The sequence below is a fragment of the Hyperoodon ampullatus genome (genome assembly GCF_949752795.1).
Source record: "Hyperoodon ampullatus genome assembly, chromosome: 11".
Taxonomy (NCBI): domain Eukaryota; kingdom Metazoa; phylum Chordata; class Mammalia; order Artiodactyla; family Ziphiidae; genus Hyperoodon; species Hyperoodon ampullatus.
The window spans coordinates 55,237,456-55,260,172 of NC_136924.1; the positions used below are offsets into that span (position 1 = coordinate 55,237,456).

A 22,717-nucleotide genomic window follows, 5' to 3' on the forward strand; every position below is an offset into this window, starting at 1 on the left:
TGGGAATTCAACGGGGATGCGTAAGGTCATCTGCGTGGGTGTCCGACGTATTTAGGATTTGGGGGCAAAGTGGGATTTAAAAATAAGAGATGGGGGCGTTCTTGGAATGAGGGGGCGGGAAACGGAACGGAAAATAAAGCAAAGTGGGGCAGAGACATAAAATATATGTGGTTTGGGCTTGAATTAAAGCAGAAGGATAAATCCAGTTAGAGAGTATAAGTTAGGTGGACTGGAGTGGCATTTTTCTCCTAATTCATCCAGGATGACTGGGTTCTTTTAGAAGGTGGATCTTTCTCTGGCATGTCCCTCTACCAAAGAGTACAAGCCGCTCTTTTAATAATTGGTTATCATTTATAGTTCATTTCATTGATAAAGCATGCTTGTAATATTTATTTTCCCTCTCTACGTAATTTACCTGCGGTTAATGAAGCAGGAGAGGACAGATCACTAAAAATAGGCATCTTGCTTTGAGTTTGGTCATTGATAATGCAGAGTTTAGGGTGTTTGGTCATTGATAATGCAGAGGTTAGAGTGTTTGGAGGAGAACCAAGAGTTTGCTTTCATTTAGACCAAAAGGTGATGAGCAGCCTTGATAAAATCTAAGTTATTTGTACTTTGTTAGAATTACAGTTTCTCACTGAGAAATGATCGTGTACCATCTGCTACTGGTTTTATGCTTGTGGGAGAGAGTTTGGGTTCTGCCTCAAGAAATTCTTGATGCTGATTTCAAATTATCAGGCTGCCTTGTACCTTCCAGTTTGAATTAAGGTGATTTGAAAATATTGTGGGAAGGTATATTTGGGGTTATGATCTTTGCATTTCCTTGATACTTGGATTTCCAGACCCAATTTTGAATGGCACTTGGTACAAGATTGCTGATTTTGAAATTGTAGTTACCGTTATGTGTTCATAAATAGTCCACATTAAGCTTTTTATTTGGGGGAGCATTAAAGTTTTGCTGACTCATCTAAGATTTCTGCGAAGTTTTCGGTTTACATTTCTCAGCTAGGTCTCGGATAGTGGCATTATACTATTTTATAAAAGTCCAAAAATAATGATCTAAAGGTCACTTTTCTTCTATGTTATAAAAACTGAACAAAGCAAGGAGTGAGTGCAGTTTCCTCATTAGTGATAATGAGGCTCTTTATTGACCTCTTACGGTAGGCTAGGCAAGGTGCTAAGATTGTTTTGTGTGTATTAGCTCATTTAATTTAATCCTCACTATTATTTCCTATTTTATAAATTAAGAGATTAAATAACTTACTAAGGTGACAAAACTAGTAGTAAATAAAGCTGAATTCAGACCCAGCTCTGTTTGATGCCTCCTTCTTTATATCTTTCCTGTTGTTCTGCCTGCTTTCTCCTCCTGATCTTGGTTGAAGTACAAGCAGCATGAGTTGGTTGAAACCTGGGTCTGATATAGTGATTTAGACAAAGATTGGGTTGATGGGCTACATCTGTAGAGTTTATGGAAGGTTTATTGCCCCTGTGATTTAACAGATCTTTGGGGGCCCAGATAATAGGCAAAAACATCTTCTTGCTAAGGTTTGTCCTGTGAGCACACTTAATTTTCTGTTCAGTCTGGTGTACTGCTGAAGTACTGTGCATACGTGGCACTCTTCCTTGTAGAAGTCAAGGCAGCCAGTTGTGGAGCCCAAACCAATTAACTCTGGAAAACAGTCGAAAACTGCTGAGTGCTCAAGTGCCCTCCAAGCACCTGTTGAGTCCACAGTTGGTACTGGCATTATGTCTAAAGATAGACAGGATCCTCTTAGAAACCAGGAGTAAAACAACTAGAACCGAGAGAAACAGCTGGAGCCTGAGGGAGGAGCCAGAGCTTAATGGCCAAAACATCAGCATAGCCTGTGGAGGCTGATCCAGGAGCAGCAAAAGCTACAGATACTAGTGAATTGCAGGAGGGGAGGGAATTTTTTTGTTGTTGAGCATTTAGGTATTCTAGAGACTGAACTCACTGTGTTTTATATATATTACTTTATTAGATCTTCAAACAGTCCTTATAAGGTAGTTGTAAGCATTTTTCTCATATTTCAGATGAGGCTTAGAAAGGTTAAGTAACTTCATAATGGTGGTGAAAGAAGTTTGTATTTTTATTATTTTTTTAATTATTATTATTGTATTGCTGCTTGCAGTTCCATTGTAGAGCCACCATATTAAAACTGGGAACTTAAAGTCACTCTTTAGAATCCACTGTGCTTCTTTGTTAGAAGTAAAACTGATTATTTCAGTCTTGCTGCTTACATTGGAGACTGGAAGGTAAAGCTTATATTTTTCTGACTTAATTGTTGGGAAGGGGAGCCCATTCATTATTTAGCAAACGACCTCCTACAGAATATAACTCACCTTCTAATATATCTTCTCATTTATATATACCAATATATGATATTGATATATATATCTGTAGCAACATGAAAATGGCATGTCCATCCCTCCTATTCTGAGGTCTTGACATTCAGGCAAGTCATCTAGGCTCTGGAGGATGACAGTGAAGCATGCTTGTTGCAGACTCTTACCACTTTTCTTGATATGTTTTTGCCACAAAGGTTTGACCATCATTCTTGCTTGGCTACTTAAAAAAAAGTTGTGGTAAAATATACATAACATAAAATTTAAACCAATTTTTAAGTCTACACTTCAGTGGCAGTAAGTACATTCATATTGCTGTGTAACCATCACCACCGTCCAATTCCAGAACATTTTTATATTCCCAAACTGAAACTCCTATTAAACAATAACTCCCCATTCCTTTCTTCCCCCAGTTCCTGGCAACCACTATTCCACTTTCCATCTCTAGGAATACTATTATTCTAGGTACCTCACATAAGTGGAATCATATAGTATTTGTCCATTTGTCTCTGGCTTACTTCACTTAGCACAGTGTCTTCAAGGTTCATCAGTGTTTTAGCCTGTGTCAGAATTTCATTCCTTTTTAGGACTGAGTAATACTCCATTGTAAGCATATACCACATTTTGTTTATCCATTCATCTGTAAATCGACACAGGTTGTTTCCGCCTTTTGGCTATTGTGAATAATGCTGCTGTGAACATTGGTGTACAAATATCTGTTTGATATCTGTTCATATGGTAATCCTATGTTTAATTTTTTGTGGAGGTTTGGTGGCTTTTAAACGGTGGTTGTATTGTGTGTTCACCTGAAGGCAGTACTTGACCTTATGTTCGAGGACTACGCTGTTTCCTCTACTGTCTTTTTCTGCAGTTTGCAGGACACTTGCACTGGAAATGATTCAAAAGGAAGTGATTTATCCAGTGTTCATGGCTCTCTCTTAGCTTCTGTCTAATTATATTTATGTGTCAAGACATCTGGCAAGCACATGAAAATACATTTCAACTTAGCAATAAAAGTACTTTTGAAAATCGTATAGACGGTTCAGTTGATGAAGAAAGTGGGAGTTTCTGTTCTAAAGTATGAAATGTATCCAGTGTGGAAGGAACCATTTGTTATATACAGATCTTTCCAGTCATGCCTATAAATGTGGATGATCATTTTAAGAATGTTATTTGTATGTATATTTGAAAAATGTGTCAGTAGTGTAGAGTATCTTCAGTTCACTTTGCTGCCTTTGATTGAAATTTAGGGTGCTTTGTTCATTTTAAAATGTTTTACATGTATGAGCTGTTGGTTATTGCTTACCTTCTATATCCCTTCTTTATTCATTGAAAAAAGTTTGAGTGCCTACTATATACTTTAAATATTTCAAGAAGGTAGCTGTAATACAAGAAGTTCTGTTTGAGTCCATTTTTTCTCCTTCCCTGTATATGTTTGAGAGAGAGAGAGTTGTCACATAGTACCAGATATAATAGATTGAAATATCTGCAGGCTGACAGTGAACTGTCTCTTAGGATGGGTCTAACCACCAATTTCATTTTTTCTAATTGCCGCAGGAGGTTAATTATGCCTGCATCTTGCTCCTTGAGTTACTGGGTTACAAAGGGACTTCAGGCTCGCATGCCATTTTCTGGGAGCCTCATAGGAGTCTTAGTGAGCTCACACTTACCTTGGAGGTGGTCTGTTGGTTCTGAAATATTTCCAAAAGATTTAAAGTTTATATACACTTTAGGTTGCTGATGTTAAGGATTGGCCAGAAGCCAGCATTTACTCTCTATGTTCAAATCCACCATAGCGGCTGGTTGTGGTGGGTTCCTGAAATATACATCCATCTTCTACACAGATTCTGCAGCAGCAGCCCCAGACCCTTAAAATATTCTGTAGGGTCTGAGAACATAACCATCAGCTTAAAGGCAGCTCCTGCAGTCATTGTCCTATGACTAATTTGTGGTTAGGGTTACACAGGGATTCTTACTAGTTCGGACCTTAAATGACAACCTTCGATTGTTGGTAAGGATTTTTATATTACTTAATTAACAAGATGACATGATTACTAGTTGTGGAGTGTGTGTGTGTGTGTGTGTGTGTGTGTGTGTGTGTGTCGGTGTTCATTTTTAGAGTTGGCTAAAGGGTGTTGGGACTGAGAAGTAGGTTTGTGGTGAGGCCATTATATGATTATAGATGGGTCATGTTAGATAAGTGAAGATATCTTTTGTACCTGAAGATGCTGCCAGTGATGTTACTTCCTGTTGACGTGTATAGAACTGCAAAGACCTGTTTGTAAAACCTGCAGTCTTTCCTCTCTTGATTACATGTGATCTGTCCAGTAGTAAATGATCTGCTGCTGTTTTAAGGCTACCATCAGTAGTAGAGCAATACTTTTCTTTAAATTATCTACTTAGTCTCTGATTACAACATGTCAGTGTGGTCAGCCTACTGCTGGCTCTTCCTGGTTATCTTCTACTGTTACACTGATTCAGAATGTACAGTAGTGTGTGGTGGAAGTGACTCTTCTGCTCACTTTGTTTGGTTATCCTCTTATATCTTTATAGTAAATTGCCGTCATAGCCTACCTGCATATGCTGCACAAGTGCTCAGGACAAGCATCTCATCATTAGAAGCTCCCTCACATTTGATGAGAACAGTGAAACTCGTTTATAACTATGATGGAATGACAGGAAATAAGGGTGTTGCAGGACCTGAATAGTAGATGGTACAGAACCACCACAGACTAAGGCAGCCATTTAACTCAGATGCAAACTTGATGTTTTGTTACACCTTACTAGTCAGTACACACTAGGTTTCTTGAGCTGGTTATCTAATTCCTTGTTAAGTTGACAGTACTTTAAACAAAGCTTAGTTGGGTAATCTTTTTCACCTCTGTCTCGATTCAAACGTTGTATTTTTTGGCTGTGCTGTGAGGCTTGTGGGATCTTAGTTCCCTGATCAGGGATTGAACTTGGGCCCCAGCAGTGAAAGTGCTGAGTCCTAACCACTGGACCACCAGGGAATTCCCTGGAGGTCTTTTAAAAGTTACTTGAGGGCTTCCCTGGTGGTGCAGTGGTTAAGAATCCGCCTGCCAATGCAGGGGACACGGGTTCGAGCCCTGGTCTGGGAAGATCCCCCATGCCACGGAGCAACTAAGCCCATGCGCCACAACTGCTGAGCCTGCGAGCCTAGGGCCCATGCTCCACAGCAAGAGAAGCCACTGCAATGAGAAGCCCGCACACAGCAACAAAGAGTAGCCCCCACTCGCCCCAACTAGAGAAAGCCCACACGCAGCAACGAAGACCCAGTGCAGCCAAAGATAAATAAAATAAATAAATAAATTTATTTTTTTTAAAAAAGCTATTTGAAATTTGTCATTTGTCTGCCAGCCGATAATGTTATGATGATCCAATAAGTTAGACTACACGGTATTTTGTGATGTTATTCTAATTTGGGAGTACAGGAAACAACACAACAACAATGATTACTAAATTTGTGTTTGGGCATCTAACCTGTTGAAGTAGAAGAAGCTCTTGAAAAAGGAGGGATATTTGGCACCTTCATCCTGTTACCTGAAATCTTAACATTTAAGTAAGATTCAGTAGAATTACATTTGATTTTGACATGATTACAGTTTTGATTGGGCAGGAAAGCTGAGAACACATGATTCTCTCACACTCTACTGGCTAATCATTTCCACTGCAAAATAGCCCCAAGTATATTATTAAACTTTGGCAGCTGAACTTCTTGATGCCTGAAATGTGGATCTGCTGAGTGGTGTTAGTTATGATCAGGCCAATACCAATAGTATATTTATAATATTTCCATGTTGTAATATTTTCTTCTAATTTATACTTAAAGTAAGGAAGCTGTACAGCATGTTCATTAAGAGCACAGAAGTGGTAGTAGTATCAGGTAGGAGTTGCTAACAAGTTGGATTATAGATAGATCGGCATAAAATTTTAATTGTTCGGGAGAGGACCTGCAAAGGTCCTACATGCTGTCAACATTAAGAAAAAAGACCACAAATCTGGCTCTGAATCTCTGCTTCTCTGCAGAGATTCTCTGCAGATCTCTCCTACTCCCTCTGTGGATTCGGTGAAGTCATTTAATTTCTCTGAGCCTGTGTTTCTGAACCTGCACAATTGGTGTAGTAGTACCACAGAATTGTCACGACTATTGGATTCTTTTTTTGATGTGAAATTCACATAACATAAAATTAACCCTTTTAAAGTATACAGTTCAGTGGTATTTAGTAAATTCACAGTGTTGTACAGTCATCACTCTATAGTTCCAGGACTGTTACATCAACCCCAAAGGAGACTGGATACCCATTAAGCAGTCTCTCCTCATTCTCCCCTCCCCCCCGTCTCTGTTAACCACCAATCTCTGCGAATTTACCTCTTCTGGATATTTCAAGTAAAAGGAATCATATAATGTGACCTTTTATGTCTGGCTTCTTTCACTTAGCATAATGTTTTTGAGGTTCATCCATGTTGTAGCATGTATCAGTACTTCATTCCTTTTAATAGCTGAATACTATCCCACTGTATGAATATATCATATTTTGTTTATTCATTTTTCTGTTGATGGGCAGTTCTTTCATTTTTACCCTTTGGCTGTTGTGGATAATGCTTCTTTGAACATTCATGTACCAGTTTTTGTTTAAATACCTGTTTTCAGTTCTTTTGGTTCTATACCTGAGAATAGAACTGCTGGATCATGTAGTACTTCTGTACTTTTTGAGGAACTGCCATACTGTTTTCCACAGCGGCTGTACCATTTTACATTCCCACCAGCAGTGTACGAGGGTTCCAATTTCTCCACATCTTTGCCAACACTTGTTATTTTCCTTTTTTCTTTTTGGATTGTAGCCATCTTTGCAGGTGTGAAGTGGTATTGTGAATTTGATTTGCGTTTTCTTACTAGTGACTAGTGATATTGAGCATCTTTCATGCACTCATTTGTGTATCTTTGAAGAAATGTCTATTTAAGCCCTTTGCCCATTTTTAAATTAGATTGTCTTTTTGTTGAGTTATGACCATTGCCTTTTAATGGTTATAAAACACTTAGATCAGTGAGTGCATGTAGTATGCACTTAATAAATATTCGTTATAATTATTTTTGCTACATGTGACCTGAGTTGAAATGAAACGTTGCCTACCTTTCCCAGATAGGAGTGGAGAGGCAACAAAACCTATCATTTATTGTCAATAAGGGTTTGACTGTGTTAGTGTTGATAATTTGCTTTTTTAAAATTTTTTATTTATTTATTTATTTTTGGCTGTGTTGGGTCTTGCTGCACGTAGGCTTTTTCTAGTTGTGGCGAGTGGGGGCTACTCTTCATTGTGGTGCGTAGGCTTCTCATTGTGGTGGCTTGTTGCGGGGCACAGACTCCAGGCACTTGGGCTTCAGTAGTTGTGACACGCGGGCTCAGTAGTTGTGGCTCACAGGGTCTAGAGCCAGGCTCAGTAGTTCTGGCGCACGGGCCTAGTTGCTCCGCGGCATGTGGGCTCTTCCCGGACGAGGGCTCGAACCCTTGTCCCCTGCATTGGCAAGCGGATTCTTAACCACTGCGCCACCAGGGAAGCCCTGGATCTTTACAACTTTTGCTGATGTTATGTGTGTTGTACTATTTTATGTTTTTTTTTTTTAATGGATGAGGGGACTATTTTATTTATTTATTTTGAATTTTTGAATTTTATTTTTTTATACAGCAGGTTCTTATTAGTTATCCATTTTATACATATTAGTGTATACATGTCAATCCCTATCTCCCAATTCATCACACCACCACCACCCCCGCCACTTTCCCTATTTTATGTTTTAATTTGCGTTCTCTCCATTGTTAATGAGTTTGAGCATATTTTAATTTGTTTATTGTGATTTAATTTTTCTCTGTTGTAAATTATTTGTTCATTACTATGGCTTATTTTTCTATTGAGTTGTTTGTTTTTTTAAATATCTATTTATTTTACGTATTTATTTTCCTTTTTGTCTGCATCAGGTCTTAGTTGTGGCACATGGGGTCTTCGTTGAGGCATGCGGGTTCTTTTGTTACGGCGTGTTGTCTCTTCATTGCGGCGCTCGGGCTTCGATCTCTAGTTGTGGCATGTGGGTTTTCTCTCTGTAGTTGTGGTGAGAGGGCTCCAGGGCGCGTGGGCTCTGTAGTGGAGGCACTCGAGATCAGTAGTTGTGATGCACGGGCTTAGTTGCCCTGCAGCATGTGGGATTTTAGTTCCCTGGCCAAGGATTGAACCCGCGTCCCCTGCATTGGAAGGTGGATTGTTTACCACTGGACCACCAGGGAAGTCCCGGTTTTGTTTTAAATTGAGTTATAGGTATTAGTAATACGTGTGGATACTAATCCTTTGTCAGTATGCATTGCAGTTATTCTCCTAATCTGTGGCTCTTCCTGCCTTGTTTTTTTAAATAAAACAACTTCATTGAGGTGTAATTGACACAGAATAAACTACATGTGTTTAAAGTGGACAGTTTGATAAGTTTTGACATGTACCTGTGAAACTGTCCATTACCCCCCAAAAGTTTCCTTGTTTTCTTTGTCATGCCCTTTCTCCTCTACTTCCCTCTCCCCTCCCCCAGGCAATCATTAATCTGCTTTCTGTCCCTAGATTGATTTGCATTTTCTGTTTTATATAAATGGAATCATACTGCATATACTAATTTTTTGTGTATGGGGGTCTGGCTTCTTTCACTCAGCTTAACTATTTTGAGGTTAACCCATGTTTGTGGATAGTGTGTATCTATTGCAATTTTTTCTTTTTTCTTTTTTTTTTTTTTTTGCGGTACGCAGGCCTCTCACTGTTGTGGCCTCTCCCGTTGCGGAGCACAGGCTCCGGACGCGCAGGCTCAGCGGCCATGGCTCACAGGCTCAGCTGCTCCGCGGCATGTGGGATCCTCCCAGACCGGGGCACGAACCCATGTCCCCTGCATCGGCAGGCGGACTCTCAACCACTGTGCCACCAGGGAAGCCCTATTACAATTTTTTTTAATGCATTCAGTAACCAGCTGATGGACTTTGGATTGTTAACAGTTTTTAACCACTACAAATAAAAACTGCTGGTGAACATTTGTGTGCATGTCTTTGTATGGACATTTATTTTCTCTTGGATAAATACCTAGGAGTAGAATGGCTGGGTCGAATACTTTAACTCCTTTAATTTTTTAAGAAATTGTCAAAGTGCTTTCCAAAGTGATTTTGTCATTTTTACACCCCTATCAGTCTGTGAGAGTTCCAGTTGCTTCACATTTTTGCCAGTACTTGATGCGGTCAGTCTTTTTAATTTTTAAAAACTTTAGTCCTTCTAATAGTTGCATAGTGGTACCTGATTGTTTTAATATGCATTTCCCTAATTACTGAGGAAACTGAACAGCTTTTCATGTGCGTCTTTGGTGAAGTGTTTTAAAATCATAAACCCATTTAAAAAATTGAGTTGTTCATTTGCTAATTGTTGTTTTGAGAGTTCTTTATTCTGGATACAAGTCCTTCATTAGATATATGATTTGCAAACATTTTCTATCACTCTGTGCATTATCTTTTCTCATAACAATGTCTTTTCAAAGAACAAAAGTTTTGTGCTTTTGGTGTCATGTCTAAGAAATCTTTGTCCAACCCAAGGTTAAAAAGTTTTTCACTTCTGATTTCTTCTAGAAAACTTAATAGTTTTAGATTTTACATTTAGATCTGCAATCCATTTTGAATTAATTTTTTTATATAATACCAAACTATGGATGAAAGTTCATTTTTTGCATATGGATATCCAATTTTTCAGTACTGTTTGTTGGAAGACTGAATTGCCTTTTATCTTTGTCAAAAATCAGTTGTCTGTATATGTGTGGGAATGTTTCTGGACCCTCTATTCTGTTCCACTGATCTTTGTGCAAGTACCACATGGTCTTTGATTACTATAACTTTATAATACATCTTGAAATCAGGTAGTGATCACCCTCCAACTTCTTTTTCAAAGTTGTTTTGGCCATCTAGTACCTCTGCATATTCGTATGGATTTTAGAACTAGTTTGTCAGTTTCTACAAAAATGTCTGCTGGGATCTTGGTTGAAATTGCTTTAGCTCTATTAAATCAACTTGGAGAGAATTGACATTCTAACAATATCAAGTCTTCCAGCCCAATAACAAATATATGTGTGTATATATATCCATTTATTTAGGTCTTTAATTTCTCTCCACAATGCTGTGCAGTTTTCACTGTATAGATCTTTCACATCTTTTGTCAGGTTTATTCTTTTTTTTAAATTGTTGAGTCTTTTTAAAAAATTTTTGTTGGAGTATAGTTGATTTACAGTGTTGTGTCAGGTGTACAGCAAAGTGAATCAGTTATATATATACATATATCCACTCTTTTTTAGATTCTTTCTCATATAGGTCATTGCAGAGGATTGAGTAGAGTTCCCTGTGCTATAAAGTAGGTCCTTATTAGTTATCTGTTTTATGTATAGTCGTGTGTATGTGTCAATCCCCATCTCCCAATTTATCCTCCCCCCCTTCCCCCCTGGTAACCATAAGTTTTCTACATCTGTGACTCTATTTCTGTTTTGTAAATAAGTTCATTTGTACCATTTTTTTAGATTCTAAGTATAAGCGATATCATATGATACTTGTCTTTGTCTGACTTACTTCACTCAGTATGACAATCTTTAGGTTCATCCATGTTGCTGCAAATGGCATTATTTCGTTCTTTTTTATGGCTGAGTAATAGTCCATTGTATATATGTACCATATCTTCTTTATCCACTCCTCTGTCGATGGACATGGTTGCTTCCATGTCTTGGCTATTGTAAATAGTGCTGTAATGACAGATTTATTCTTACGGGTATTTTTTTTTATACTATTGTGTTTTGTTTTCTTGGGGTTTTTTTTTTTTTTTTTTTTTTGGCTGCACCACAAAATTTGTGGGATCTTAGTTCCCCAACCAGGGATCAAACCCAGGCCCACAGCAGTGAAAACGTGGAGTCCTAACCACCAGACCGCCAGGGAATTTCGTGTACTGTTGTGTTTTTAGCTTCAGTTTCTGATTGTTTATTGCTAGTCTATAGAAATACAATTGATTTTTGTGTACTGATTTTGTATTCTGCAACCTTCCTAAATTCACTTAATCTAGTATGGTTTTTTTGTAGATTTCATCAGACTTTTTCATACAAATAATTATGTCATCTATGAGTAAAGACAGTTTTACTTCTTTCTTTTCAGTCTGGATGCCTTTTAATTCTTTTTCTTGCCTGATTGAGCTAGTTGGAACCTCTAGTACAGTAGAAAAGCGAAGTAGTAAGAATAGATATCCTTGTCTTGTTCCTGATCTTAGGGGGGACCCTATCTTATTTTTAAACCTTCTTTTAAAATGTTTTTTTCAGGTTGTTATATTATTTCTTATTCTTGGGGTGCAGTCTCTGTTGGCTGCATCAGCTGATTTCCTTGTGGGAGGTTTGTTTCTCTGTGTTTGTTTTTTCTTTTTTTTGTAGTTTTTTCTTTAAACACTGAACTTGGGAATTCCCTGGTGATCCAGTGGTTGGGGCTCCATGCTTTCACTGCTGGGGGCCCAGGTTTGATCCTTGGTTGGGAAACTAGGATCCCACAGGCCACATGGAGCAGCCAAAAAACAAAAAAAAAACAAAAAAACTGAACTTAAGTCCTGTGTGTCTCAGATTGTGGAAGCATCTCTACTGTACAGTTTTTCATTTGCTTCTGTTGTGGTCCTATTTCATTCTTTAGTTTTGAACCTTATTTATGATGAAGTGTCAGATTGAGGTCCTTGTACCATACGTGTAGTGTGAATTTAGACTTCACATCTGTGAATGATGCAGGCCTGGGATCCATTTTCTTCCAGGTAACCTTTTCCATCTCTAGGCGCAGGTGCAGTGCTTGCTGTTCTCTCAGTGAGCCGAGTGTTTCTATTTCCTGTTTCATGGATGGAGTAGTCCTTTGTGTTTCTTGAATTTATACCCAGTTCAACTTGTGGGCTTGGCACAGGGACTATGGCCTAGATTCCTTTGCAGTTCGTAGGCATTAAGGCATCTGTCTGGTTTAGATATTCCTGTGTATCATTTGGCTTCAGCTCTGGACTACTGTAATAGCCTTGTTTTTTTTGGCTGAGCCGCACGACATGTGGAATCTTGTTCCCCGACCAGGGATCGAACCCACGCCCCCTGCATTGGAAGCGCAGTGTCTTAACCACTGGGCTGCCAGCGAAGTCCCCTGTAATAAATAGCCTTTTAAATGGGCCCCCCAGATTCCACTCTTATACCCCTAATAATCCATTCCCAACACAGTGATCGTTTATTTGATTTAAATTTTAGTGCCTGTGTTGTCACCTTCCTTGGGCACCATTCCTACTCTCTGGTTACTCTGGCTTTTTATTTTCCCTAATGCCCTGGCCTCCCACTCATGTCAGGGCCTTGTACAAAGGCTGTTCCCTCTGCCTGGAATACTCTTCACCACCACAACTCTTCCTTGCCATTGCCTCTTCATCTTTGGTTCTTATCTCAGATATCACTCTTGATTTCAGAAGTCTTTCCTGACCCCTCAGATTGGTTCAGGTTTTCCTGTCCTTGTGTATCTCATAGCTTTATTTATTTATTTATTTTCGGTACGCGGGCCTCTCACTGTTGTGGCCTCTCCCGTTGTGGAGCACAGGCTCCGGACGCGTAGGCTCAGCGGCCATGGCTCACGGGCCCAGCTGCTCCACGGCATGTGGGATCTTCCCGGACCGGGGCACGAACCCGTGTCCCCTGCATCTGCAGGCAGACTCTCAACCACTGCGCCACCAGGGAAAACCCCATCATAGCTTTATTTTAATGGCATTGATCACAGTTTCTCTCAGATATAAACTGTCTTAGGGTAAAGACTTTGTCTTGCTCATCATTGTATTTCCAGCACTGACAAGAATGCTTATACAGGTAGATGTACAAAAAAAATTGTTAAGTGGATGAATATATTCACTGAGTAATTTCCTCCATTAGACTGTAAGCTTCGAGAGGGTAGGACATTTTATTTTGTTCACTAGAGTATTTCCCAGTGCCTACAGAATCTGGGATATTATAGGTGCTCAACAAACATTTGGTGACTGACGAATTGAATGAATGAATGAATGAGTGAGAAAACTAGTTTTAAATAAGGATGGAGGCCAGAGTAGGGTCATTTAATAAAGAATTTTATTTGCAATGCTGAGAAGCTTAAATTTTAGACTCCCTGGGGAATTTTAAGCAGGAGAGTGACATGTGCAGGCTTACATTCAATCTAGAAGGATCCCTTCAGCAATTATGTGGAGGATAGTTGGAACATTATAAAGCTCTTGCTGTAATATAGGAAAGAGGTCAAACCCTGATATAAGGTAGCTGGAATAGAGAAGACAAATTCAAGGAAATTTAGAAATACTGTATGTTAGATTAAGATAATGACTGGATTAAGGTAGGGGAAGAAGGGGAAGAATCTAGCATCACTTCTTGAGTTTCTTCTTTGGGAGACCACCTAGAGTAGGCACTCTAAGAAGAAGGGCAGGTTTGGGAGTGGATGAATTTAATTGAGACGTTAATTTTTTTTTTTTAACTTGGGAAATCTGGATAATTTTATTGATTTTTGGTAGATTTAGCTGGATTATGGATATTCTTTTTTCTCCCCCTCACACATACTTAATCCTTTATGTGTAAATATACAAAACCTACCACCCCTTGTTTTTTAAGAAACTGATTTGAGTTAAGCAGTTCTTTTACTAGGGACATGTTCCATTTGAGTTTCCTGTGGGATATCCAGGTGGAGATGTACATAGGTAATATGGAGCTCGGTTGAGTAGGTCTGTTTCTGTACTATTCCTTATAATTTCAGTTAAAACAATGTGATGGGCACCAGCACCCATACATAGGCGTGGACCGGCGTGTCCTTGGGCTTAGAGAGAGGGACGTTCGGCTTGCGAGAGGGAACCTCTTAGTCATGTACGGAGAAAGAACGATTTAAAAATGGGTGATGTTGAGAAGGGCAAGAAGATTTTTGTTCGGAAGTGTGCCCAGTGCCATACTCTGGAAAAGGGAGGCAAGCACAAGACTGGGCCAAATCTCCATGGTCTGTTTGGGCGAAAGACAGGTCAGGCTGTCGGATTCTCTTACAATGATGCCAACAAGAACAAAGGCATCACCCGGGGAGAGGAGACGCTGATGGAGTGTTTGGAGAATCCCAAGAAGTACATCCCTGGAACAAAAATGATCTTCGCTGGCATTAAGAAGAAGGGAGAAAGGGCAGACTTGATAGCTTATCTCAAAAAAGCTACTAATGCGTAATCGTTGGCCACTGCCTTATTTATTATGAAACAGATGTCTCATGACTTTTTCTTTTTTTTCTTTTTTTGGCGGTACGCGGGCCTCTCACTGTTGTGGCCTCTCCCGTTGCGGAGCACAGGCTCCGGACGCGCAGGCCCAGCGGCCATGGCTCACGGTACCAGCCGCTCCGCGGCATGTGGGATCTTCCCGGACCAGGGCACGAACCCGTGTCCCCTGCATCAGCAGGCGGACTCTCAACCACTGCGCCACTAGGGAAGCCCTCTCATGACTTTTTATGTGTACCATATTTAAATTGATCTCATACACTAGAATTCAGATCATGAATGGCTAATGTAATATTTCTGTCCTGATTTAAATAACATTGGCTTGTGGCTAAACGAATATGGTCAGCTTTTTGAATTTTGATAGTAATTGCAGTTCAACAAGTACTATCACTGTTTTCCCTTTCTAAAGAGATGATTAAACTTGAATAAGGAATGTTAAACTTTTCAGGGATATGGTGAAGCCTTCTCAAACCCTATAGGAGATTGATTTTATATTTAGATTTCTATAACTGATTATATTAATATATTTAAATATTGAGAAGCTCCCTTCACTGTCTCATAGAACAGCAAGAGTCACCTGTGTTTCAATCTGTGTTCATTTGCCTGTTAAAGCAAGGGCTGAAGATACAATGACAATGTCCACTTTATCTTTTTGGTCTTAACTATGCCAATTTAATTAAAATTCTCTATCTTAAAAAAAAACAAAACCAAACCAACCTGATGATTTTTTCTTTTTTTTATAGTTTTTTTTTTTTTTGGCCGCAAGGCATGTGGGATCTTAGTTCCCTGACCAGGGATCAGGGATCAAACCTGTGCCCCTTGCAGTGGGGGCACAGAGGCCTAACCACTGGACTGCCAGGAAATTCCCTACTTTTTCTGTCTTAGGCAGTTTTAGCATGCTTTGTCTCCCGTCTTTGCAAAGCTGTAGTAGAGTTTTCTTCCCTTTATTTTGTCCTTCTTTTTTGGCCCTTGCCAGGTAAACTTAAGGGATTGCTGACTTCTGACCCCTGCATTTTTCTCATGTCCACATACATTTTCCTCTCTCCTCTCTTTTTCTCAAAGATCATTTAATTTTTTTCCTTTTAGGGTTCTTTTCTTTTTTTCTTTTAAATTTATTTATTTATTTATTTATTTATGTCTGCGTTGGGTCTTCGTTGCTGTGTGCAGGCTTTCTCTAGTTGTGGCGAGCGAGGGCTACTCTTCGTTGTGGTGCGTGAGCTTCTCATTGCAGTGGCTTCTCTTGTTGCGGAGCACGGGCTCTAGGCGCACAGGCTTCAGTAGTTGTGGCCCGTGGGCTCAGTAGTTGTGGCTTGCGGGCTCTAGAGCTCAGGCTCAGTAGTTGTGGCGCGGGCTTAGTTGCTCCAGGGCATGTGGCCTCTTCCCGGACCAGGGCTCGAACCTGTGTCCCCTGCATTGGCAGGCAGATTCTTTTTTTTTTTTTTTTTTTTTTTTTTTTTTTGCGTTATGTGGGCCTCTCACTGTTGTGGCCTCTCCCGTTGCGGAGCACAGGCTCCGGACGCACAGGCCCAGCGGCCATGGCTCACGGGCCCAGCCGCTCCGCGGCACGTGGGATCTTCCCAGACCGGGGCACGAACCCGTGTCCCCTGCATCGGCAGGCGGACTCTCAACCACTGCGCCACCAGGGAAGCCCGGCAGGCAGATTCTTAACCACTGTGCCACCATGGAAGCCCTAGGGTTCATTTTTATCAAAGTTACATGTATACATAGTTTTGTGGGATCAATTGCTTGTAAGTTCTGTTGAGGTCAAAGTGTTCTTGGAGTTGGGGTGCTAGAAGGAGCAGTCTGCAAAGATGGGAAGTGGTGATTGGAGAGCGGGATGCAGATGAAGTGGAGACTATGGAAGGACTGTAGTTATCATATTGACAAGTTCTAGGATATTGACTAAGGGAGTGAGTGGCTAAAGTAGGGTAGAGAACAAGATCATTGCATGTGAGGAGGTCAAGGAACTGAGAGGTCAGAGTGTCACAAGAGTCATCTAGGTGAACATTTGAAATCACCTGGAATTATGACAGACCAGTGAGGTAGGAACCAAAAGCTTTGAGGCTTGAGAAGAAGTGACCCAGCTTATCCAGATAAATGTAGCAGAGGGGTGGGGAGGTGGAGGTATGGTCTGACAGGGGCTTTTTTTAGGAAGGAAGAAAGGGGAATAACCTGGAAGCAGAAAGAAGGTACAAGGTGAGTACCTCCTTCTTCTACCCCCAGGCCCAGTAGTATAACAGGTGTGGGAGAGAAAACAACCACAGACAGGACTGTAGAGAGAGCAGTGGCCTCAGCAGTTAGATTTCAGTTGGAGCAAAAAGGTGAAGGGACCATTCAGACAAGAGGTTGAAGATACAGGGGATTTTGCTGATGAGTTCCAGAGGATATGATGGAAGGATTTCAGGAATTGAGGGACGAGTGGGAGAGAGGGCTGGTTCATGAAAGATGAGGATGTACTTAGCCATATGGGGATGAGAGTTGGAGGAGTTGGAATGACTCCAGAGTCCCGGGATTCTTGTAGTGAGTGATATAAGTAGGGTTAGAGATCATAATGAGATTAGTCTTGATGTTTCAAGGCAAATTGTAGTATAAGTAGATGCAGGATAGAGGTATGGGAAGAAGCTGCAGAGTAAAAGAGTTCCTTGACTACTGGTGCTGGTGTAGAGGCTGGGGGAATGCAGAGCTGGAGCTCTGTTACTTGCTTTCTACTCCTGGGGCCAAAGGGATCTGCAGTAAAAAGCTCTTAATCCATCTCTTCAGAAACTAGAATTCCCTGTTCTATTTCCTGTTGTTTACCTTCCCTGCTTCTATTTTCTCCCCTTTCTTACTGAAAAGTAGAATATTTGGATGTTTTTAGTACCCTATTCTTAAATATCCTACATATCCTGGAAACTGGTAAATGACACTGTTACTAGCTTGCTGGGGAAATGACAGCACGATTACAGTAAGGAAGTGGGGAGGTGTAGCTTTAGAGTTGGAAAGGGAAGGGAGGGAAGAGGTTTCAGGCAGAATTAGCTTTCAACTCCTTCAATCGGACCAAGGAAACAGAGGAGTTAGAAGAGGGAAAGAGTAAAGAGTTTGGCCTGTGTCCTGGGAGGGGAGAGGAAAGTACTGTTTGGAAGGAGAGAACAGATCCTCTTAGTACCCAAGGATCTGTGTCCTGACAGGTTCCTGAAAGAGCTGTTGCTGAATGGGGGACTCAACTATTACTGGATTCACTCATTTCAGTGGATATTTCTTAGCATCTACTATGTGCCAGGCACTGAATTAGATGCTTGGGAGATCATGTGGAACAAGTAGACAGGTTCCTCCTTACCTGGATTTACAGTCTAGCAGGAAAGACAGTTAAACAGAGATTACAGTTTAATGTGAAAGCTCTGATAGAAGTAGTGAGGGCTTTTTGGATTGGAAGCCTGTAGAAAAAGCACTGGATCCGTCTCAGATGGGGGTAAGGAGGGGAAGAGTGCAGATTCCTGAGTTAGTGACATCTGATCAGAGACCTGAAAGATGAGTGGGAATTAGCCAGGCAAAGAGAATAGGGAGGAAAGTTACATGTCCAGTTACATGTTTGCCTCTGCAACTTCCAAACCTTATCTTAGCCAGGGCAACAGGGCACAGAATAAGCTATTCTGATTACTGTTTTTATCCCCAATATTCCTGTACAACAGGGGTTGGCAGACTGCTGCTCATAGGCCTGGCCTGCTGCCTGTTTTTGAATGGTCGGCCAGCTAAGCATAGTTAGCACCTCAAACTGTAAGCCAAGAATGGTGGCAAAATTCAAACCCAGATGTCTTAATCCCAAGTCTGTTTTCATTCCACTGGTCACATTGTATTATAATTAGTTGTTTATGTTTTTATCTCTCAAGAAAGGCTTGAGCTTTAATGATGGCTTGCTTTTTCTTATATCTACCATTTCTAGCACAGGGCGAGTCCCAAGTAATGTTTATTAAATGACTTTCATGTGTGTAATTTTATCTGCTCCCTAACAAATCCTGTGAGAATAACGCATACATAAAATATTCAAATAAATTATGTTTACTCTTTTACATACCATTTCTTCCATTTTTATTAGCAATATTTTTAAAAATATGTCATTTAAAACATTAATAACATTAAATGTCGCTAATGATAATTAGAAATATTTTGTGCTATAACAAACACTTTCAGGAATTGCTGACTTAATGACATATAGGTACAGCTGTTTGTTCTTAGAGTAAATGTACGCGGCCTTCCGTATCTGTGGGTTCTGCATGGATGGATTCAACCAACTGTAGGTTGAAAATATTAAAAAAAAAAAAATTCCAGAAAGTTCCAAAAAGCATAACTTGAATTTGCCACGGGCTGGCAACTGTTTACATAGCATTTACACTCTGTTTACAATTAATTTACATAGCATTTTCATTGTATTAGATACTAAAAATAATCTAGAGATGATTTAAAGTATCCAGGAGGATGTGTGTAGGTTATATGCAGATACTGTGACGATTTATATAAGGGACTTGAGTATCCAAGGATTTTGGTATCTGCAGGGGTCCTGGAACCAATCCCCGGAGTGGATACTGAGGGACGACTGTAATCTCGGAATGCTGGATATTTCTAGTTTTTGTCAGCATTTTATAATTTCTATGTATTCCTTTGTCAGCTGTCAGTTTTAGCTGCTGTCTTCCACCCCCTGGCACCACCATTTTAAACTTGCTGCTTCTATCATTTGTGAATTCAGAAACTAAAAATCTAATCTTATTAAAACTGTGTATAAAGTAAGTAAATAGTCTTGGGGATAATACCTGTGAGTAAAGTGAAAACGAGGTTTCACTTTTTTAAAAAATTTATTTATTTGTTTGTTTATTTATTTATGGCTGCACTGGGTTCTTGTTCCTGCACTCAGGCTTTCACTAGTTGCAGTGAGCAGGGCTACTCTTCGTTGCGGTGCACGGTCTTCTCATTGTGGTGGCTTCTCTTGTTGTGGAGCACGGGCTCTAGGCGCGTGGGCTTCAGTAGTTGTGGCTTGTGGGCTCTAGAGCGCAGGTTCAGTAGTTGTGGCTCACGGGCTTAGTTGCTCTGCAGCATGTGGGATCTTCCTGGACCAAGGGTTGAACCTGTGTCCCCTGAATTGGTAGGCGGATTCTTAACCACTGCGCCACCAGGGAAGTCCAGGGGTTTTATTTTTAAGGATTTTATAACCCAGTTGGAGAGATCAAACGTACTGGGAATAATCATAATGTAAAAGTATATTAACTCCAAACTTGTATATCTCATTGCCCACCTAACATCTCTATGTGGTGTCTGTTACGCATCTCGAACTTAATATGCTTCCCCCAAGATTTTCCCCACAGTCGTCCCCATAACAGGAAATAGACTCTCCTGGTTACTCGAGCCTTAAACCTAGTTGATGCTTTTCTGTCTGTAACATTTCACATCTAATCTAGTTTTACCCTTAGGATACATGCTGAAGCTGATCACCGTTTCTACTGCTACCACCAAGATTCAAACTGCCGTTCTCTCTTTCCTGGATTATTGCATTAGCCTTCTGACTGATTTCTCTATTTCTGCCCTTATCTCTGTACAGTCTGTTCTCAGCAGACATCCAGAACAATCCCCTAAAAAGTAAGTCAAGTTGGGTTGTCACCCCTTTGCTCAAAGCCTTTCCATCGCCAACAAGGTTCTGACAGTGGCCTTAAAAGATTGTACAGAACCTGGCCTCAGTTTACCTCTCTGGCCTAATTTCCTATGACTCTTTCCTCTGCTCTTGTCCCTGTAGCCACAGTGACATCCTTGCTGGTTTTTTTAAGATGCCAGGTTGTTTCTCCTTCAGAGCCTTTATACTTGCCATTACCTCTCCCTGAAATGCTTTTTCTATGGAGGTAGCATGGCTTTTCCTCTTTCTTTTGGTGTTGAGCTCAGTTGTCATCTTATCAGTGAAGTCCTGAGTATCCTTACCGCCTTGATCCTGCTTTACTTTTCTCCATAGCACTTATTAGCATCTGACAGGCTCTGTGTGTGCAGGTGTATTTTCATTAATTAATTAATTAAAAAATTTTAACTTTACTTAAAAAAATTTGTTTCACTGCTGTCTCCCCATAGGCATAGAACAGGGGCTGGCAAGCTAAAAATGGCCTGCTGCCTGTTTTTGTAAGTAAAATTTAATTAGAACATAGCCATGCACATTCATTATTATGTTGTCTGTGGCTGCTTTCACACTACAACAGCGGAGTTGAGTGTTGCGACAGAGACTATAAGGCCTGTAAAGCCTAAAATATTTGCTGTCTGGCCCTTTACAGAAAAAGATTGCTGACCCCTGGGCTAGAACAGTGTCTGGTACCTAGTGGGTGATTGAATGGACATAATGTAAGTGCTCATTGGCAGGGTACAGACTGTACATTGCTACTGAGGATATAGATTAATATTTCAAAAGTTGTTATTAGACTTTAATAATTGGGGAATATGTCAATCATAATAATGTGTTCTAGCTGAAGCCCTTGAATTTATTATGCTCATTACTACCTGATAGCAGAGATGTGCCAACTTTTTGAAGGCTACACCTAATTTGGAGTGATAGTGTTCCAAAGGCACAGGTCCTTTATTTTTAAAGTTTTAATTTTTTTTGCCACACCATTCGGCTTGTGGGATCTTATTTCCTCTACCAGGGATTGAACCTGGGCCCTCGGCAGTGAAAGCTGGGAGTCCTAACTACGGGACCTCCAGGGAATTCCCCAAGGTCCTCTTAAATGTAACCTTTTATAATAGTGCTACAGAAAGGACTCTAAATAATGAGTAGATGGTAGTGTTGGTTGCATGCTGTGAAAAACATGAACTTAAATAAATGAATATAGCTCTCATTTATGCTAAAGGATGGGCATATGGAAGAGACAATAATAATAATATTTGACTTTGGAATACATTTTTGGATTGCAAATGGATTAACCTGATTATTCCAGGTACTTCTAATAGTGTTTTAAGTAGCATAATAAAATCAAACTGGAATAAAACCAATTCAGAAGAATCTGGAAAATTGTATTGTTTCTGGCATCCTGTCTTTGTCCAAATCGTACCTTTCTAAAAGCTGCATCCAGGGGATAAATAATATCAGTCACACAAAGCACCTGTGTGGAGAGGTGGAGAAGATTTTAGAAGTGTTTTGTTTTAAAAGGCCTTTACTGGAACTGATCTCAGTGTAGAGGAGGAGTCTTAAATCTCCTGCTTAGTGGACTATGATACTGTATGCTGAAAAAGCTAAGTTAAAAATGATGAAGAATTATAGGGTCAGGGCTGGAGGAACCTTTTTTTTGTTAAAAACAATGGAGAATTATAGGGTCAGGGCTGGAAGAACCTTTTTAAAAAAATATTTATTTATTTGGCTGTGTCAGGTCTTAGTTGTGGCACACAAGCTTCTCTCTAGTTGTGGCGCGTGGGCTCTAGAGCCCGCAGGCTCAGTAGTTGCAGCGCATGGCCTTGGTTTCCCTGCGGCATGTGGGATCCTAGTTCCCTGACCAGGGATCGAACCCGCGTGCCCTGCATTGGAAAGCGGATTCTTAACCACTGGACCACCAGGGAAGTCCTAGAGTTGGAAGAAACTTTGTCCAGTAAATATTTAAATGTGCCCTAGCCACTTCGTTAGACACAGATACAGAGGTGAATAAGACAGTCACTGGCCTCATGAGACTTATTATCTAATCCTCATCCCCAGTCCGCACCTCACCTCATTTTATGTTGTGTGATGGAAACTAAAGCTTGAGAGATCCAGGACCTTGCCAAAGGTTTGTAGCTCATTACTGATAGAATGGATCTAGAATGCATATTTCTTATATGGGGAATAAAAGCAAAATATTCATTTATGCAGAGTTTCGAGTGCTTACTAATGTGCTTATCCCTGTACTAGGTGCTGAGGGATCCAGTGGTAAATATAATGGCCCCATCTCTTTGATGTAGAGCTTTAAGGAAATTTTTTGGGGAAACCAGAATTTTTCCCATTATATTGCATTATACTGTTTAGTCTTTTATCTCATGGAAAGGTTAG

The 22,717-nt window shown here is 40.2% G+C and overlaps 2 protein-coding genes across 2 annotated transcripts in view; both read left to right on the plus strand.

Annotated features, from left to right (window-relative positions):
• The window catches only part of SPATS2 (spermatogenesis associated serine rich 2), a 134,728-nt gene that overhangs the window by 636 nt on the left and 111,375 nt on the right, over positions 1-22,717 (plus strand). The window lies entirely within an intron of this gene.
• Positions 14,342-14,659, plus strand: LOC307060990 (cytochrome c-like; the record flags this gene model as incomplete). The annotated part of the gene is made up of 1 exon (XM_079715912.1): positions 14,342-14,659. The coding sequence occupies one exon, from the start codon at positions 14,342-14,344 to the stop codon at positions 14,657-14,659; it is 318 nt and encodes a 105-aa protein (XP_079572038.1).